General features: G+C 43.5%; 1 protein-coding gene across 9 annotated transcripts in view; it reads right to left on the bottom strand.

Moving 5' to 3' along the window:
- Positions 1-15,969, bottom strand: part of LOC103215829 (DNA excision repair protein ERCC-6) — an 84,129-nt gene extending 68,160 nt beyond the window's left edge. For 2 of the 9 annotated variants that reach the window (XM_007962576.3, XM_007962580.3), the window contains exons 1-6: positions 15,796-15,957; positions 9,572-10,007; positions 7,877-7,997; positions 7,075-7,194; positions 5,534-5,642; positions 1,206-1,953 (exon numbers count right to left, since the gene is read on the bottom strand). In XM_007962576.3, coding sequence (XP_007960767.3) covers positions 1,206-1,953; positions 5,534-5,642; positions 7,075-7,194; positions 7,877-7,997; positions 9,572-9,993 — 1,520 coding nt within the window. In that variant the 5' untranslated portion in view covers positions 9,994-10,007; positions 15,796-15,957. Of the gene's footprint in view, positions 1-1,205; positions 1,954-5,533; positions 5,643-7,074; positions 7,195-7,876; positions 7,998-9,571; positions 10,008-15,535; positions 15,631-15,795 lie in introns of those variants that run through there. The other 7 variants (XM_038008905.2, XM_038008906.2, XM_038008908.2 and 4 more) reach the window with 7 other exon arrangements.
- Between the last annotated feature and the right edge of the window lie 4,104 nt (positions 15,970-20,073).

Here is a 20,073-nt window from a genome sequence, read left to right as displayed (position 1 = left end):
GGAAAAAGCCATCCCACTATCAAGTATTTTAAAAGTAATAAAGTTCCTTGTTCCCTTTGAATTCCTTAGAGCTAAGTGAGCTCTAAGTCAAGGAGACTTGAAATGTGCAGCAGTAGCACAGTGCTCAGTGGGCCACCGTGGGGAGGCCTGCAATGCTGATTATTTTTCCTGGCTCACAGAAAACGCGTGGCAATATGCAATTCAGACTTCGTGTTTCACACGTTCACCTTCCCTTTTATGGTGCTTGCTTTATACAGAGACAATGTCATGGAGCTAAAAGCCAAAGTCAGTCTCTAACATAAAAAACAACAGTGAAGGCCGGGCGCGGTGGCTCAAGCCTGTAATCCCAGCACTTTGGGAGGCCGAGACGGGGGGATCACGAGGTCAGGAGATCGAGACCATCCTGGCTAACACGGTGAAACCCCGTCTCTACTAAAAAATACAAAAAACTAGCCGGGCGTGGTGGCGGCGCCTGTAGTCCCAGCTACTCGGGAGGCTGAGGCAGGAGAATGGCGTAAACCCGGGAGGCGGAGCTTGCAGTGAGCTGAGATCCGGCCACTGCACTCCAGCCTGGGCGACAGAGCCAGACTCCGTCTCAAAAAAAAAAAAAAAAAAAAAAAACAACAGTGAAAAGAAAGGTATGCTGTGCATACAAAGTATACTTTTTGCACGATGGTAGTTTATAATTATGCAGATGACTATCTTCTCAAGACAAATGAAGGATTTACAAAAACAAGCTTATTCTTTCTATGCCAAAGCTTGTTTCAGCTTGTTTTTGAAGAAAAGTTCTCTAAAATTACTTTCCTGCTTCAAAAGGGAAAACAGAAACCCCTATCCAGTATGCATGACATAATTCACCCTTTTCTTTTTCCTGATACTTATTCTAGGATGACTGTAGATATCAAGGCGACACAGCTCACACTCAGCCCTCTGTATGCCTCTTGCCCCAGGCTTCCCTTAAGTTTTTCATCTTCGACTTGCCTCCAAATCCAAATAAAGACCTAGAAGTACATGCATTTGGGGCCAGCATCATTAAGGACTCAGGGGCCCCACTGCTTCTAGCAGGTTAAGGCTGCAGAAATCCAACCTCTGCATAATCGGGGGTCTAATATATTAAGCTGGATCTAGAATGTTTACATATTAATAAACCTGTCACCTAAGATAAAGCAAACAGTACGATATATTTATAATCCCCACAGACCAACCTTAACCGCTGCTTATAATAATCTTCATCTCCATCATCTCGGTATCTTCCTACTTTCCGACCTCCTCCTCCTCCTTCTCCTATAGGAGAAGCTTCAGCTTCTTCCCCAGAACTTGGGAAAAAGTCGTCGTCAACCTCCTGCACTGGGACTTTCTTCTGCCGTTTCCGGCCCTTGGGCAGAGGCTTCAGCTCATAGTCAGTACCGTCTCCAGACAGGTCTGCCTCCACCCCCTCCACCTCGTCATCTTCCTCCTCCTCCTCCTCCTCTGTGGGGAAATACTCAGACTCTTCACCCTCAGAGTCTCCCTCTGCCTCTGGCCTCATGTCTGACTCCCAGGGTCTCCTTGCCTTTGGCAATCCCACTTTCCCCTGGAACTGCAAAGCCCTCTTCTGGAGTTTCTTGATGTGCTTTTTCAAACGCTCCTCTTTTTTGGACAGAACTTTGGCTTTCTTGTTTGGTTTGTTTTTACTTTGTGTTGGGGCCGGAGGCGTGACTGAGGCTGGAGCTTTTCTAGCTGGTCTTTTATTACAAGTAGCTTGCTTCTTCCTTTCAAAAGACAGTTTTGCTTGATCTGCCAAATACTTTTCGAAGCCTGATGCTTCATTGAGCATGATTTTTCTGGGCTTTTTCTCCTGTTTCTGAGGGATCTGGGTACCAAAAGGTGTCATCTGGCCAGTGCGGATGAGCTCTTCCCAGGCAGTCTCCTGGACAGGCATGAGCATGCTGCCAAGACTGGATGGCCCCGGCTCTGAAAGAACAACGGCAACGCGTTTTGCACTAGCATGAAACTTTTCAAGGGTACAAAAGAAATGCTCACTCTTTCAAGAAATATTAGGCAGCTACAAGTAACTCATATAAAAAAAAGAATCATCCATGTACTAAAGCATGTTACATACGAAGGACAGAATAAAATTTATTATAGCATCACACTATATTTAATATATTCCTGTTCAAAAAGATGACTTCTCAGTAACTTTTCTCCACAATATTTCACTATAAATATACTCTCTGCTATCCAAAAATAGGCTGATTACTCTATAAATACAGTTATAAATAGTCATATTTAGCTGTGTTTCCTTATCAGCCAAGGAATAGTCCATGAGGAAGCAAGCTCTGAAGTTCTCACATCATTGCTAAAACCAGCATTCAGATGGACTTAAATTCAAGAGACAGTAAAACCGAAAACAGGCATCTCAGGGATCACCACATATCTAAATAGGAAAAACATAAATGTCAGCTCTACGCTGCCCAGCATGGCAGTTACCAGTCACCTGTAGCTATTTAAATTTAAATTACATTAAGTTAAAAACTCAGTTCCACAGCTGCACTTGCCCTTTTTCAAGTGCTCAAGAGCTACACATGACTAATGGCTACTATAATGGGCAACACAGAGAATATTTTCATCACTGCAAAAAGGTCTATTGGAGAGCAGCACTGTGTTAGATATGTGAAGTTAACTGACTTAAAAACATGAACTAAAATTGGAAGTTACACCATAAGCGTAAAGTCACCCAGAAAGTATCCCTCTTTCATTAGTTGAAATTCATTTCTGGCAAAATTACCACATAATCAAAACACCAAAAGACCTAAGGCTTAATAGGAAGGAATCCATATTCTAAAATCTATGACTCTTGCAGGCCAATGATACCCAGTTTTTCATAAAACTTGCACTGAAACAAACCACACATCTGAAAGTGCACAAATCATTAAGTGTAGAACTCAGTGAATATTCAGAAAACACGTACTCATAAACTAGCACCCATATCATATAACAGAAATTACTAGCACCACCAGATGAGCCATTCAGGCTACCTCCCAGCCTCTATACCCCTCAAGATAACGATGGACTTGGACACCTAATGTACAGACAAGTTGTGCCTGTCTCTGAATGCTACATAAGTAGAAAAGTTTGTCCTGTGTCCACCTTCTTTCGCGCAACATTATGCTTTTGAGCTGCATCCTTACTGTTGAATGAAGCTGTAGTTTGTTAACTGTCACTGTTAATGCACATTTGAGTGGCTTCCAGGTTTTGGCTACTAGAAATAATGTTATGAATATTCTGATGTACATCTTTCGGTAACATATATATACACACACACACATGTATATACACACACGTGTATATACGTATGTACATATATATGTAAGTATATATGTATATACGTGTGTTATATATACGTATATACATATATATACACATGTACGTGTGTGTGTATATAATTATCTGGGTATGCTAAGCTTTAGTAGACACTGTCAGTTTTCCAAAGTATTACCTTCCAAAGTCCCATCAACTGCATCAGAAAGTTCCAGTTGGTGCATATTCTTGCCATTCCATGTTAGCTATTTTGGTAGATGTGTAGTGGTACCACATTATGGCTATAATTTACATTTCCCTGATGACTAACAAAATAGATGCCTTTCATGAATTTATCTTTTGGACAGCCTTTTTTGTATAGAAAGTGTTCCAGTCTTTTTCCCATTTTTCTTTGTCTATTTTTTTTAAACGACTGCTAGTTCTTTATACATCCTAGATTTGAGTCCTTTGATTCACACATGTATTGCAAATTATCTTCTCCAGCTCAGTATCTTGCCTTTACACTCTCTTAATGTTATCTTCTGATGAACAGAAGTTCTTGGTTTTATATACAGTTCATTTAACAAATCTTTTCCTTTACACTGAGTATTTTGCCTCAAGTCTCAAGTGTTGGCTGGTGTCCAGACTGAGAGATGGAACCAGGAGCTCAAAAAAAGAGCAAAGCCAGATGTCTACAGATCTGTATAAGGTACTAGTAGAACCTAGGTGGCTGCAAAAGCCATGGGGAATAGATGACCAGGGAGAGGCAGTAGAACAAGAAGAGGGCTCAGAGAAATCCTGAGAAACATCAACATTTAAGATAATGCCAGAAATAACTATGCAGAAGTAGTCAGAGGGCGAAAAAGAAAACCAGTAGAGAAGTAGGGATCTCAGAAGGAATAGAAGTGTCAGCTGCTGTAGACAGGCAAAGTGGAACAAGGATAAAAAGAGGCTCTTGGATTTGAGGAGGTAGCTAATAACTCTAGACAATGAAGCTATTAACCCTACTATCAAAGTAGTAGCTGTTAACCCTGAGAGGTAGCTATTAACCCTACTACCAAAGTCACAGTAGGAGGTGAAAGACAACAGCAGATCTGAGACAGCCAGACAGGTACAAACACCTGTTACCAATGAGAAACACAGTACCAAGCAGTTAAAAGCACTGGTCATAGGCCTAATGAATTCTGAGAGACTGAACTTTAAAACCACGTATTTTTGGGCTGGGTGCAGTGGCTCACACCTGTAATCTCAGCACTTTGGGAGGCCAAGGTGGGCAGATCACCTGACGTCAGGAGTTCGAGACCAGCCTGGTTAACATGGTGAAACCCTGTTTCTACTAAAAATACAAAAAATTAGCCGGGCGTGGTGGTGCGCACCTGAAATCCCAGCTACTTGGGAGGCTGAGGCAGGAGAATCACTTGAACCCAGGAGGGAGAGGTTGCAGTGAGCTGAGATGGTGCCACTGCACTCCAACTTGGGCAACCAGAGCGAAACTCTGTCTCAAAAATATATATATGTATTTACATTTTTCTATTGCCTCAATTAATTCTTCATAACAATTCTCATCTTACTGAATAAACTTCTAAAGCTAGTAGAAAATAGTTGCTTAGAGAATTTAATGTTAAGCAGCTTTAATCTGTATTTCAAATAGTCAATGCCTAAGCAGCCACCAACAATTTGTACACACACACACACACACACACACACAATGACTGCAAAGATAATTTAGTTCCAGAGCTTATGAATTTTCCCAAAAGGTTTTCCAAAAGACAACTATCCAAGACAGTAATGTAAATGAAATACTGGCCACAGTATAACCTGAATGAAGATGTCTTTTCTTAAACTGATGCTTGGAAGGCCTGCCAAATACGCTCCTTAAAGACATGTGAGAGCCATTCTACAAATGGGGATTGATGATGTTGGGCTTCCAACATGTAATTTAATCACGATGCTAGTTGTCTTTATCAAATTAACAATATAAGAATGTTTAAGATTTCCAATGTATTAAATGTAATAATAAATGTGTATCAGCAGCCTCCAATGAACTGAGTAAAAAGTTTACTTTAATTCTCTTTGAGAGGGATTTGGTTCTGCAAGTGTAAAGAATAAAATTTTCCTAAATCTGTTTTGACACTAAAGCAAAGAAATGGATTTTTCTCAAAACCCAGGCAAAGACTAAAGAGACACCCTCCACTGACTACAGGCATCAGGCATCAATTCAAGAACACAGAGAAACTGCTCCCACCATTCTCACCTGCATCTTCCTCTAGACTGGCGTGATCTAGTTCAATTTTCACCTCTGCTCCTCCAAGGATGGCCTGGAGATGCTTTTGTTTTGCAGAGATCTTTTTTAGCTGTTGTTCCTTGAATGGTAAATATCGAAGCCGGAAAATAGCAATGAAGTGATTTATTGTTAAATACAAAAGACAGCATTATGAAATTTTAAACTTTAATCCAAAGTAAAATAAAAATAAAATATACATTACATTATATAAAAATTCCATGCATTACTATTACTAGAGAACCCCATGTGAGCAACTACCACTTTTCTAGGAGTAAAGGGGCCATGAATATTCCCAGCAGACAGGCATGCCTGCACCACCATGCTCTCCTAAGGGCGGCAGACAGCCTTCTATGTGCCCGAGCTCTTAAATACATGGACACTGACCTGAAAGGTGGACTTGTTCTACTTGGTTTCCCCCTTACACACTGGGCAAAACTCTAAACTACTCTGTGTTTCTGATCTTCGGAGCCAATGGGCTATGGAAGTCAATAGGCCATAAGATAAGAAATAAAAACGCAAATGTTCAGTTGAAAAAGTTAGTCCCCTTTGATAACCTACCATATTTATGACTGTCCTTTTAGTATTCTATCTAATCAAAAAGCCTTAAGAAAAAAATATATTTTGCCATGCCTCTTCACCCTGGCCACTCCAGACTCCTCTGTCTTGTTTCCTTCCACATCACTAGAACTCAGATATGTGCCCTTGGGCTTCATTGGGAAGGCCCAATGAACTGGGCCTGTGGTACCTGGTTCATCTTCCCAAAGTCAAGAATGTTTCAACTTCAAATATGAGTATGGGACTAGGGGAAATCCTGAACATAAATGCCACATTGCAATGACTTGCAATTTGTTTTTTCTCAGTCTTCTCTCAGCAACATCCTGTTTAAAGCACTTTCCCTCTGAATAGTCTACCTAACCATCAAAGAGCTGTTAAAGACAAGAATGCATAATTAAGTTAGACTAGGACCTGAAGTGGTCTCAAGTTTGATGCTCTACACCCTTGAAATCCCAGCCCACCAGAAGCCCAAGATAATATCTGTGCACATCAATTTCACATGCTCCCATGAGAGACCAGATATCATCTCTCTGATTTGGGAGGAGCCACCTGCCTTGGGCAACTGCTAGCTTTGACCTTTGGGCTTGTATTCTGGAAGCAAGTGAGAGAAGATGGGGTGGTGCAGATAACAGACTGGTGAGTGGAAAGTATAATAAAAGGAGGGCCACGTGAACTGAGTCTATTCACAGCCCTGCCCCTGGAGAGTTTAAAGAAAAGATGCAAGGACTCTACTCACTGCAGTGAATCAACTGTAAGCACAAGGACATCTGTTAGTCATTTGGGATGGCAGAATTGAAAAGGTTACAACTAGTCATTCCCATCTATTGCAATATATTTTCACAAAGGGGTACATAAATCCTAAAAAATGTTTCAAACCTCACAAAGCTGTACATAAATCCTTAAAAAAAGTTTCAAACTTCATAAAAATAATATCCGAAGTAACAAATATTCCCTACCCTTAAGTTTTCCAAAGCTAAGTACAGCTCCAGTGTGGCTGGGTGCTGACTGTACCACCCAAGGTGGGAAGAAGGGCCAGGCTCTCGCAACAGTGAGCAAAGGTGTGTGAGGGTCAACGGCTGCACTGCCAGGAAACAGAGTGGAGACAATCAGAGGAAGCAAGGTTGAAGTAGAAAAGAATTCACACAAGACCAGGAGACTGAGGTCAGTGTGACCCTAAGCCAGGCCAAAGAAATGGTGATGCAGGAAGACTAGGGAAGTGCACCCAAGTGAGGCAAGCAACACCAAAAAGGAACTTTTCTCAAATACACAGATGGTCTCCAACTTACCAAGTTCTGACTTGCAATTTTTCAACTTTGTGATGGGTTTATCAGGGCATAATCCCATTATAAACTGAGGAGGCTCTGGACTTAACTACGGTTTGACTTACAATATTTTGACTTTAAGATAGGTTTTTCAGGGTATTAAATGCATTTTTGACTAACAATATTTTCAATTTATGATGGGTTTGTCCGGATGTAACCCTGCCGTAAATCAAGGAGCAACTGTGTATGTATGGATGTGTGTATGGATGGATGTGTGTGTATATGTATCTGTGTTTTTTTAAATGCAATAGAATGGGATGTCAAAGGGAAACAGCAGAAAGATTAAACATAAAAAAGAAACCCAAAATTTCTCTACTGTAATTATAAGTATTTGCTTCACATCTTATAAGTGCTTTTTAAAATACTTCCTAAATTAAGTGGGCCTAAATGATGACTTTTTCAAAAATGCAATACTGAATATGTTATTCTGAATCACCTTATTATACTTCTGTCGTTTTACAGAATCTAGTTTCCTGTTGACGTCTCTGCTGGTGGCAGCTTGAGGGCTAAGCTGTTCAATAATTTTATTGATTTGCCTTAGTGATGTCGTACATGACCTGAAAAATAAGATAAATTGTCTATTTTCCACTCTGATAACATTTTTATAGCATAATATAAAGAGAAAAATGCTAAAAACACATCCCTTTTACTTCTTATTAACTAAAAGATAAAAGAAACTAAACCAGAATACATACCCTTATTTGCCACAAATAAAACTTGTAGGATCATTAGAGGTTTAAGATGACTGCTAGTGTTTTCTTTTATCTAGCGGATTTAGATCAGCTCATTCCCATTTGTAAGCTGCTTCATTCATTCTACAAGCATTATTTAAGTGCCCACTTTATTCAAGACACTATGCTAGAACAATGTGCAATAAGTTGTTCTTTTACATGAAAAAATGCATACATGGGCTTTTTAACCCTGTTGCAGAAGCCAAAGTTTGGAAGCATCCTAAAAATGCTTAAACATTTTCTTATATAAATCACACATCTGCAACAATATTTTTCTTCTACATAAATGGAAGATTCACTTACTATAGCATTAAACTTTGTGGTGCAAAGAAAACAAATCAATTTAAAATAAATTACTCCTAAAATAGACACCATAAAATTGTAGCTTCCAATTTTCAAAACACAAATTCAATCTTCTTGATGCTTGTGTAATTTGCTGTTTGCATCCTCTGTGGATTACAGGATAAACAATGCATATTACTGGCTGAGATACCACATGCCACCAGCCATCTAGCATCACTCTGCATGGAGACCCCACAACTTTCCTCTGTCACCTCTGTAGAAAGAGGACACATTTCCAAGATCAAATGTAAAAGTATCATTATAAAGAGTTGAGGTCCTCAACACTCAGACTATAACCATGAATGTGCACCTGCTCCTGAGGAGACCAAAAGAACACACCAGGGAATGGTTAGCAGAAAACATGTCTTTGCAGTACCAACAGCCACATTCATGACAGCTCCACACTCCACCCTCCCCAGCTATCCTCTGCGACACTGCTCCATCCTCCATCCAGTTCAGCCCTTGTCTTCTTTCTTGCTTACCTGACACTGCCCAGAACATTGCCCAACAGGGGGCCAAGCAGCAATGATAAGTGAGCTCAACACCTCCCACTTCCCCTCTCCTGTCCTCACCTCCTACCCTGGCTCAGGTCCACAGCTTCCCCTATTTCTAGAATGCAAATCTGAAAAATTGCCCAAGGACTGAACACTAAGTTTGGGGACAGCAAGCTAGAAAGAAACTACTGCACAGAGAAAAATGTGAAGGTGGCGGAATGTATTCCTGGCATCTCGAATAGGAAACACCCGAATTTTAGGTGCACTTCTCCTGAGATCACTTTGTGTACATGCTGGTGAACAGCCCTTCTCTTCTGGACATTATGTATGCAACTGGCTTTCATGAGTTGGACGGAGACTCTAACTACCATGTACAATGCCACTCCTGAGGGGAAGGGCTAGGGCTCAAAGATGAGGCTGAGGATTGCCCTTACTGACTCTGTCCTCCAAATAAAAGACTCTACACATCTCCTAAACTTCTGGAATACTAGAGCTCTCCATTACCTGAATATCCCCGTCATGTTTAACTACAACTTTTAAAGGAAGAAGATGGGCTGCACTCACGTGAGGTCATCCAGGACCGACCGATACTCCTTCTCTACGTCAGCGAGCTGGGAGGTACGGCTGGCCTCATGGATGGCATTGTCCACCTGCCGAAGCACACCCTGTTCCAGCACATCCTGGTCATAGACATCCACACCCAAACCCTGCAGCTCAAGGGCCTGGGCGCTAGGCTCCACCGCCTGGATCTGATGTCGGTTGATATGCAGCAGGGCTGGCCCTCTCCTCGGAGCTGCTGCCGCACACCCCTCGGCAGAGGTGGACAGTCCATCACCCACGGAACTAAAGGGCAGGTATTCTTCCACCGCCCCATCACCACCACTTTCTTGCTTGATTGCCATTTCTTCATTATTACTGACAGGTTGACTCTGTAAATAGTCTTGCTCCTGAGTTTGACTTGAGTGGGGGATTCCCTCATTTGGCATTCTCTACAGACTATCTAAAAGGAAAAAAAATTTATAAGCCTTTTCGTTATGTAGGATTCATTGTAGTTCTTAAATATTTTATAATTAGAGCAGATCAATTTCTAAAAAGATCAAGTAATAATCTTCCAACTATATAAATTCCAGTGTCCAAGTATTAATTCACTAAAAAGGGACAAACAATATATCTTCTTGAGTTCTGATAATAAATTTAAAAAATCAACCAGAAATAGAAAAGCAGTGTCATCAACAAAGAACATTTAGGCAGCCAGCTAAGAAAGCTAGCCACCAAAATCCTGGGGTGATGGCCATGGAATATTCTTCAAAACAGTTGAAGTCATTTGGCTGCTGTTTTCCAAGTTAGCATCTTCATTTCATTATGATACAAATGATTTATATTATAGTGGCAAGATCAACTGTAATGCATAGGAAACAGTGATGTTAGGAAAGAGCTTCTGTGTGAATCTGAGACTAGAAACTCCTAGGCTGAACACCTATCCAGTAAGTAGGAGCTCTGAACAAATCAGAAGCTCAGCAGATTAATTAGGCCAGGCACGTGGCTCACTCCTGTGATCCCAGCACTTTGGGAAGCCAAAGCAGGAGGACAGAGACCAGCCAGGGAAACAGCAAGTTCAGGACTTCGAGATCAGCCTGGGAAAGATAATGAGGCCTTGTCTCTACTAAAAATTTAAAAAATTAGCCAGGCCTGGTGGTGTGCACCTATAGTCCCAGCTACTCAAGGGGCTGAGGCAGGAGGATCACTTGAGCCTGGCAGACGGAGGCTGCAGTGAGCCATGATTGCACAACTGCACTCTAGCCTGGGCAAAAGAGTAAGACTATGTAAAATAAATCAGAAGTTTTTTTAAAAGATTAATTAAAATATTCTCAAAAATAGGCTGGGCACAGTGGGTCACATCTGTGATCCCAACACTTTGGGAGGCTGAGGCGGGCAGATCACTTGAGGTCAGGAGTTTGAGACCAGCCTGGCCAACATGGTGAAACCCCATCTCTAGTAAAAATACAATAATTGGCTGGGCATGGTGGTGGGCACCTGTAATCCCAGCTACTTGGGAGGCTGAAGCAGGAGAATCACTTGAACCCAGGAGGCGGAGGTTGCAGTGAGCTGAGATCTAGCCACTGCATTCCAGCATAGGCAAGAGTGAGACTCAATCTCAAAAAAACAAAAAACAAAAAAACCTCAAAAATAACTCCATTTTAATACATAGTATTTCTCACCCATCAGGCTGGCAAGAATGTAAAGCCTGATACATCCAATACAGACAAGGAGAATGATCCCCTCCCCCTCACACACCGCTGCTGAGAATATAAATTAGTAAAGCCCTTTGGGGGGACAACTTAGCAATAGCTATTAAAATTTTAAACGCACATGACCTTTGTCAAGCAATTCTTGGTATTTATTCCAGAGAATTATTCCAAACTAGTCAAACACAGATGTTTACTGGAGCACATTTTTAATAGTTTAATGTAGCTACTAAGTATATTCTGTAGTACTGATACAAAAGCCATGTTAAGTGAAAAAGTTCATGGTATGAACGCACTTATGTTGAAAGAAGTATGTATCCTGCACACAGAATGATCTGGCAGGATACAAACTAAGCCTGCAAGTCAGGAGGGGGGAAGAGAAAGCACAGGGAAAAATAAGGTGGAACTTTCACATTGTACTCCACATACTCAGGACCTGCTGCTTTAAGGAGAATATATTCACTATATTACCCATACAACTATCACACCTAATAAATACATTAAAAAGCAACACAATAACCAAAAACCAGTCTTGCTTTTTGTTTATCTGTGAATAAACTAAGACTTCTTTGAGCACTGTCACTTTTCTGTTAAATGACAAGTTCCCCCAATGGGTCCCACTCATTCCTTATTAAATAAAATAAGCCCAGCAATAAAGCACTGGCATACAAAGAATTCAGCACCATCTACACCCGAGTGGCTATCCACTGGAGAAGCAGCATGTCAGTAACAACAGAGCAGGGCAGGTCAGCTAGCCCAGGACATGGACAAGAGGTCACATGAGCATTGAGGGACCTATATATGGTGCCTGGAGCCCAAGAAATATCACGGAGGAACTGAGATTTGAACACATGCACCGTGCATGGTCTGATAAATAGGAGGTGCTCAATATCTGCTGAAAGGAAGTGAGGTTCAGAGCTAAGTCTAATAAAAAGTTTGGTCTGGACAAATGAGTCATAAATTCAGTCACAAAACTGAGACTCTCAAAAAGGAAGCAGATGGGAAGCAGGACTGGCAAGCAGCTTACATGTAATCAGTACCATGTGCAGCATGCAGTCAGAAATGCACATCTGAGCTCAAGGGAAAGTCTGGGTGATACGTGGACAGATCAGCAGAGTGAGCAGTTTCAGGGTTCTTAAGGCTCTGACAGGTACCGAACGTCATTTTGGAGGGTCCAAGGAGGCTAACATCAGAAAGGTTAAAAAGTGAACAACACAGTGAGAAAGTTCCTCCTTTTGGGGCCTGCTGATTATTTTCAAGAGGAAGGCTCAGCTCACCTCACTTTCCAACAGAGGGAGGGGGATTCCAGCTCAGAGTCTCTGTACTAGCTGGCAGTTAACAATTCTGTTCTCATTTTTCTTATTTGTACACATATGAGGATTTCTTTTTAAGAGAAAAAGGATGCCAATTCAACCAAAAATATTAAGTAACCTTTTTTTATTTTTGTAAAATAAATAATATCAAAAAGTACTAGTATTGTAGTGCAAAGACAAGGTTAAAAATAATGAAGTTTGGGGAAAACTTCTAATAATAAAAAAGGAGGAAGAGAGTCCAGTGAATTGGAAAGGGCTGAGTGAATTTGGATACTAACAGGTCACCATTTACCCTGGTAAAAGAAGTTTCAGGCCAGGCTCAGCGGCTCACACCTGTAATCCCAGCACTTTGGGAGGCCGAGGTGGGTGGATCACCTGAGGTCAGGAGCTCATGACCAGCCTGACCCAACACGGTGAAACCCCACCTCTACTAAAAATACAAAACTTAGCCGGGCGTGGTGGTGTATGCCTGTAATCCCCGCTACTCAGGAGGCTGAGGCGCGAGAATCCCTTGAACCCGGGAGGCAGAGGTTGCAGTGAGCTGAGAGCGCACCATTGCACTACAGCCTGGGCAACAAGAGCAAAACTCTGTCTCAAAAAAAAAAGTTTCAGTGGAGGATGGGGTCAAAAACCAGACTGTAGTGGTTGAAATGTAGTTGGTGTGAAAGGAGCAGATGAGAAAATGGAGGCCACAAGGGAGTGGCCTGTCCTTTAAGGAGCTTGCCTGTGGCAAGGAGACAGCTAGAGTGATAAATAATGGATTTGTTGGGGGTGGGGAAAGAACTAGGGCAAGAAAAACTAGAGCATGTAATGACTGGAGGGAGACAGAGGAGATAACTTACACAGAAAGATGTACCAAAAGAGACAGCAAAAGTGGAAGGTCCTGAGCAGAAATGAACAGGAGGCACAACCCATCTTTCTCGGACTCTGGCAGAAGGAGGAATCCTGATGGATCTAAATTTGCAGGTGGAGAGGAGGGAAGCTGAAGTGGATCATAGACAAAATATCCCACAAAGTAGCAAGTTGGGCAGTTCCTGGGTCAGGAGACAAAGTTGGCACAGGGGCTGAAGACTGAGTCTGGAATAAATGTCCTGTACAAGAGAACAGGGAGTTGACAGGGAACAAACACTGATGATTGCTGTGGAGGACCTACCTGAGGACCCCCCGCCCCCAGCCCCCAGCCCCGTAGAGCCATGGACTGCTAACAATCTCCAGGGCTGTACAATCTCCTCCTTCAGCAATTAGCAGTCTTGGGGGAAATGTCACTATTGAGGATTTTCAGAGCAGAAATGGTACAGCAAAAGGGTCATGGGGTTGAAGATGCTGAGAACAGTAGCTGAAGTAACTGACTTCAGGGTCCAAGCTGAGTAGGTTTAAAAAAAAAAAAAAAAAAAAAAACAGAAGGGGCCTGGAAATGGGAGAAAGGTGTCAAGAAGCCATTTAGTGTCTGACAGTGGTCAGAAAACCAAGTCTTCTGGGAGTGAGAGTTGGAAACCAGAAGGCTCTTATCAGATTAAAGAATTTCAGAAGTGAAATAAATCATACGTTTAACAAATAGTTACTGACAGTCAATTACACTAGGCAATGTACTAGGTTAACTAATTCCTGTCCTCATAGAGCTTAGAGTCCCATGAGAAAAACAGATATTTAAAATCCATATATATATATATATACACACACACACACGTACACAATAGCGATTTCTTGGACACAATATAAAAATAGAAGGGCAGTTGACTGACACTAGTTTCAACGCTTGAAAGTAAAAGCAGATATACAGTGGTTCCCAACTTTTGAGACACATACAAGTATAATTGCGGTGACTGCTGTTAGGAAAGTACAAGGCTTTCTGACAAAATGAGAGAAACCAAACTGAAATTATGGAGGTAGATGTGGGGTCAAGGAGGCCTCTCTGATAAAGTGACATCTGAGGACTCAGTCAGATCGAAAGTAAAGTGAATGTCTTGCAAGGAAACAACGAAGATAATTTTTTTTTTTTTTTTTTTGAGACAGAATTTCGCTCCCGTTGCCCAGGCTGGAGGGCAACCTCTGCCAGGCTCCGCCAGGCTCACTGCAACCTCTGCCTCCCGGGTTCAAACGATTCTCCTGCCTCAGCCTCCTGAGAGCTGGGATTACAGGCATGTGTCACCACGCCCGGCTAATTTTTTGTATTTAGTAAAGACAAGGTTTCACCATGTTGGTCAGGCTGGTCTCGAACTCCTGACCTCAGGTGATCCACCTACCTCGGCCTCCCAACAACGTGTGTAACTTTTATCACTAGAAAGAGCTGATGCATTTGTGAAAAAGGAAGAAGGCTAGAACACCGAATTTTTCACTTTATTTTTGACTTTGAATTAAGAAGAGCCAAGAAGGACTCCATTCATGGCCTAAGTCTTGCAGAGTATCTTCTAAGGCTTAATCATCTGGGACGCTAGTATCTTCATCGTCCTTCTCCCAGCACTGGGGCTCCCAGAGCCAGGGGAGAGCTGGGTCTGGTTTGGAGAGTTGGTCGGACACAGGCACAGTTCTGAGGGGACAGGCAAGGGCCAGATCACACAAGGCCTGGGAAAACACGAGCATGGACTCCACTCCCAGTGCAATGGAATGACTCTGAAAACTGTTAAGTAGGGTGATGATGGCATGACCTACTTTATGCCAGAGACCACTTTCACAACTGTGCAGATAATGGATTGGAGGAGACAGAGCAACAAGAATATATTGGGAAAAGTGGAGGAGAAAAGCAAGGGCAGCCTGTCACAGGATGACAGCAGTGAAGACGCTGCGTGGAAGTCACGTAACAGCAGCATTTACCGGCGGCCTGCCCCATCCGCCCACACACTAACAACTTGACTCTATCAACGCCCAAAACCTCGGACGTACATCTAGCCCGACTCTCTTCAAAATAACAGCTCCAGCATTTTAATCGAGATCAAAAAGGACCCAGCTGACCCTGCGCGCAGGGGTCTTACACAAAGTCGGAGAAGTAGCTGAGTTTCTGGTCAGCCAGGGACTCGGGCCGCCTCAGGTGAAAGCTCCGCGGCGCTACTTCCGGTCTCAGCCTAGGCGACCGGAAGCGGGCGCCTGGCCCTAAGACCGCTACCAACAGCCCTCGCTGACAGGCTCAATCACCACGGCGAGGCCAAGGCGCGGGGCCGCGGCCGCCCGAGGAGCCTGAGCCGGGCCCCGACATCCACTGCCCGACATTGGGCCGGGCCCCCCGAACACTCACCCAGGGCTACGTGGCCGCCCACACGGAAACGGAGACTCTGCCGCTGCCGCTGCTGCCGCCGCCAGCCGCCCGGGCACCCGGTTAGACGGGGCGTGGCGCCTGCGCCCTCAGCTCAACCGTAGACACCGCCCCAACAGGGACTCCGACTCGGGCTGGCGCGGGGCGGCTCGCGGCGCATGCGCCTGGCTCAGCGCTTGTTTTTAAGCACTGGCAAGACCACGTGGTTTGGAGGGACGCGCTCAGCCGCGCCTTTGTCCTTGCGTGCGAGCAGGGCCAGAACGCTGTCTCTGCTGCATGTCAGCTGGGCGGCTTGCGGAGGACGCTTCGCCCCTAGCGAAAAATACCCTGCTAGTAAGGCAGTTATGAAAGTTAAGACATATTTCCACGTAGAGGGGGATGCAGGTGTGCCATGCGAATGTAAATCCTCACAATTAACCTTGAACCCTGCAGAGAAAGTCCGCTTGGGCAGAGGAGTTAGCCCCAGGCTGTGACCTCTCCTGTCATCTGGCACAACTGAACACGGGAAGGATAGAAAGCGGTCTGCTTCTCTGTTCCCCCTCCGCCACGCGCGCGCCTGGGCGCAGTGAGTGCCTACAGAGCCTGCTTATATGTGTACATTGCATTACGTCCAGCGTTTAGTGTCCGTCCTCAGATCTCAGAGGTAGGCAGGGTTTCGAGGCAGGCAAGGATTTTACCGTGGAGCGTTTGGAAAAAGATGTCCACACAGAGGTTCAGAACAAAGGGAAGAAGTTGAGCTTCGCCTGGGGAAAGAAGCAGCCCACGATGCAGGGTGGCTGTACCAGACAGAACTTCTCAGCTCAGGATCGCCGCTAGGAGAAGGTGGACGTTCCAGGGCCCCGAGGCAGGATGTCCTCTGGGAGCGCAGTGACTGCGGGTCACTGCCTGGGAAGTGCAGTCCTCACTTGGAAACCTGAAGTGGGACAATAGGGAAGTGGGGTCGGAAAGCGGCCCCAACCCACAATGTAACTTGTTTTTGTTGGTGGTAGTGGGTTTTTTTGTTTGTTTTTTGTTTTTGTTTTTGAGACGGAGTTTTGCTCTTGTCGCCCAGGATGGAGTACAATGGCGCGATTTTGGCTCACTGCAACCTCTGCCTCCCAGGTTCAAGTGATTCTCCCGCCTCAGCCTCTTGAGTAGCTGAGATTACACGTGCCCGCCACCATGCCCAGCTAATTTTTGTATTTTTAGTAGAGACAGGGCTTCGTCATGTTAACCAAGCTGTCCTCAAACTCCACCCGCCTCGGCCTCCCACAGTGCTGGGATTACAGGCGTGAGCCAACACACCCAGCCTGTAACTTGTTTTTTTTAAAGAAGAAAGGATTTGGTGATTTCTTGGATAAAATATTAAGAATAGAAGGGCAGTTGATTGACATTAGTTTCAATGCTTGAAAGTAAAAGCAGATATATAGTGGTTCCCAACTTTTGAGACTGAGGTTCCCTTTGCAGTGTACTATTTTGGAGACCCTTCCTATATCAGAATTTGGACAGGAAAAAGATGATCCACTCAATAGGGGAAGTTGAGAGTTATTATTTACAAAGACGTGGGCAAGGTTCAGGGAAACAACTCAGGGTGATACAACTGGAGCTATTAAGGGCCGAATTGTGTCCCCTCCCCAAAACTCATGCTGAAGTCCTAACCCCCCACCCCCACCCCAGGACCTCAGAATGTGGCTGTATTTGAAGATAGGGTCTTAAATGAGGGAATTTAGTTAAATGAGGTCCCAAGTTATTTAGCAAGTCGTCCAACCCCTTTTATTCTCTTGCCCCATCTGATTTTTCTGCATCATTTGTGTCCTTCACTCCCTGGGTGCCTATGCTCAGGATTTAGGGAACTACTTACTCTTCTCCCAGGAAGGATGTGCTACAATTGGCTCCTATGGCCTAGTAAGCATACTGTTCACCTCTTCCCAGCTGTCTTCTCTCAGGCTGCCATAACAAATGCCATAGACTGGGCAGCTTAAACAACAGGCATTTATTTCTCATAGTTCTAGAGACTGGGAAGTCCAAGATCAAATGCAGGCAGATTTAGCTCATTTAGGGAAAGCTCTCGTCATGGCTTGCAGATGGTGGTTACCTTCTCACTGTGTCCTTACATGGGGGAGAGAGAGGGCTCTCTCTCTTCCCTTTCTTCTAAGGTATCAGCCCTATTGGATTAGGGACTCACCCTTATGATCTCATTTAACCAGAGTTACTGCCTGAAGACCCTGTCTCCAAATAGTCACATTGAAGGTTAGGGATTCAACATACGAATTTGGGGGGCACCCAGTTTAGCCCGTAGCACCAACTCTGCTTTGTTGACTTCACATTAATAGCTTGAAATCAGCCATGGTAGGAGTATTTATACCACAGAAATGGACAAACTATAAACTGGAACTTTGAAGGAGGGGCAATTATTAATCTTTTCCCACATACCCCTACTTGTTATTCTGTCACTTCTGTGATCTTACATGATCTTACAAGCAGGTCCTTCTGCTTAGAATTCTCTTACGTATTCCAAACTCAGAAAAAGTTTATCTTTTCTGAAGCTTTCCCCTACCTTCTGACAGCAACTGGCTCTTGCATCTCCTGTGTACTCCCAAACCAATATTTCTAATGTCATTATAGTAGTTATTGATTTGGATTTTAATCCATTTTCCCTACCATTTTCTAGCCCTTACTCTAAGCTGGGCATTATTTTAAACACCCCACCCAAGGGGTTTTTCCTGCCCACTGCATAAAGAAAGACCTTAGCATTGTGTTAGAAAAGGAGCTTAATAGACACAAGGCCCACCATGCCAAGTGGGAGATGAAGGGCATGCTCAGATCATCTGATCCAAAGTCTGAAGCTCATAGGCTGGGAGTTTTTCAAATGCAGTTTGGAGGAAGGGATGGGGGTGGCCAGGTGACAGTTGCTTGCTGCTGATTGGTTGAGGCTGAGATGAAATCATAGGGGGAGTCAAAGCTGTCCTCCTGCAGGCTGAATCACTTCTGGGTGGGGCTGTGGGAGTGGGGTTGGCAGTCCAGGTGGAGCTATGGGTGTCAGACATGCAAAAAACCTGGAAAGATATCTCAAAAAGCTACAAATAGTGGTTATATTAGTCTGCTCCCATGCTACTAATAAAGACATACCCAAGACTGGGTGATTTATAAAGGAAAGAGTTTTAATTGACTCACAGTTAAGCATGGCTGGGGAGGCCTCAGGAAACTTACAATCATGGTGGCAGGGGAAGCAAACATGTCCTACTTCACATGGTGGCAGCAAAGAGATGTGCAGAGTGAAGGAGGGGAAAGCCCCTTATAAAACCATCAGATATCGTGAGAACTCACTCCCTATTAGAACAGCATGGAGGTAATCACCCCCACGATTCAGTTACCTCCCACCAGGTTCCTCCCACAACACATAGGGATTATGGAAACCGCAATTCAGAATGAGATTTGGGTGGGGACACAGCCAAACCATATCAGTGGTGTTATTTGCAGGAGTAATTGGGAAAGTTGAGCATCTTATAACCTCCAGAATAATGACTGACAATCGTTCATATCTGCGACTTAGCAGGACTCAGGCTTCTCTCCTCCCGCACAGCCTGATGGCTTCCCATTAGCTTTACAAAAACAGTTGAGTTTCAGGCAAGGTCTGTTATCATGTAAACTACAGCCTAAATGTTTCTCAAACTTAGCTGGCCCCAGTAGCTTAGAAATAATTAAGGGAAAGGCAAGATGGGGGTTGGGGGTGAGGTGTTAGCTCAGACCTCTTTCACTGTCATAATTTTCTAACTGATATAATTTTTGCAAAGGTGGTTTCATTGTCTTGAGTGCTTTACTAATGTTAACTTGTTTAACTATGACCATATTCATCCTTGTGCCTTTATTCACATTTAATGTTCAGTGTAAGGAACCACTGACTCTACAGAACAGAGGTTTGAGTTGACTCTCACTTTTCAAAACTTCTGGATAATGGCAGTGCAACAAAACCAGTTTGGTTCTCTGATCCTCATAAATGGGGAAAAACTCATGAAAAAAAATTAGATGTACCGGAAGCACAATAAATACTTTGTAAAAATTATACATCAAAAAAGAAGTAAAAGCATATTATTTAGAATTGTGTTGGCAACCGCTAGAAAAACATGTTAAATGTATGTTGAATAAATGAACATGCAATCTTAAAAGCAACGAATGTATAAAAAGCATCCATTGTGAACTGTTACCAGAAGGGGTTCCTGATCCAGATGCCAAGAGACAGTTCTTAACCCTTGACAAGAAAGAATTCCGAGCAAGTCCATA

This window comes from Chlorocebus sabaeus, chromosome 9, assembly GCF_047675955.1.
Source record: "Chlorocebus sabaeus isolate Y175 chromosome 9, mChlSab1.0.hap1, whole genome shotgun sequence".
NCBI classification, from domain to species: Eukaryota; Metazoa; Chordata; class Mammalia; order Primates; family Cercopithecidae; genus Chlorocebus; species Chlorocebus sabaeus.
Note: the sequence above shows the minus strand (reverse complement) of the source record. Positions and strands in the feature narration are given on the sequence as shown.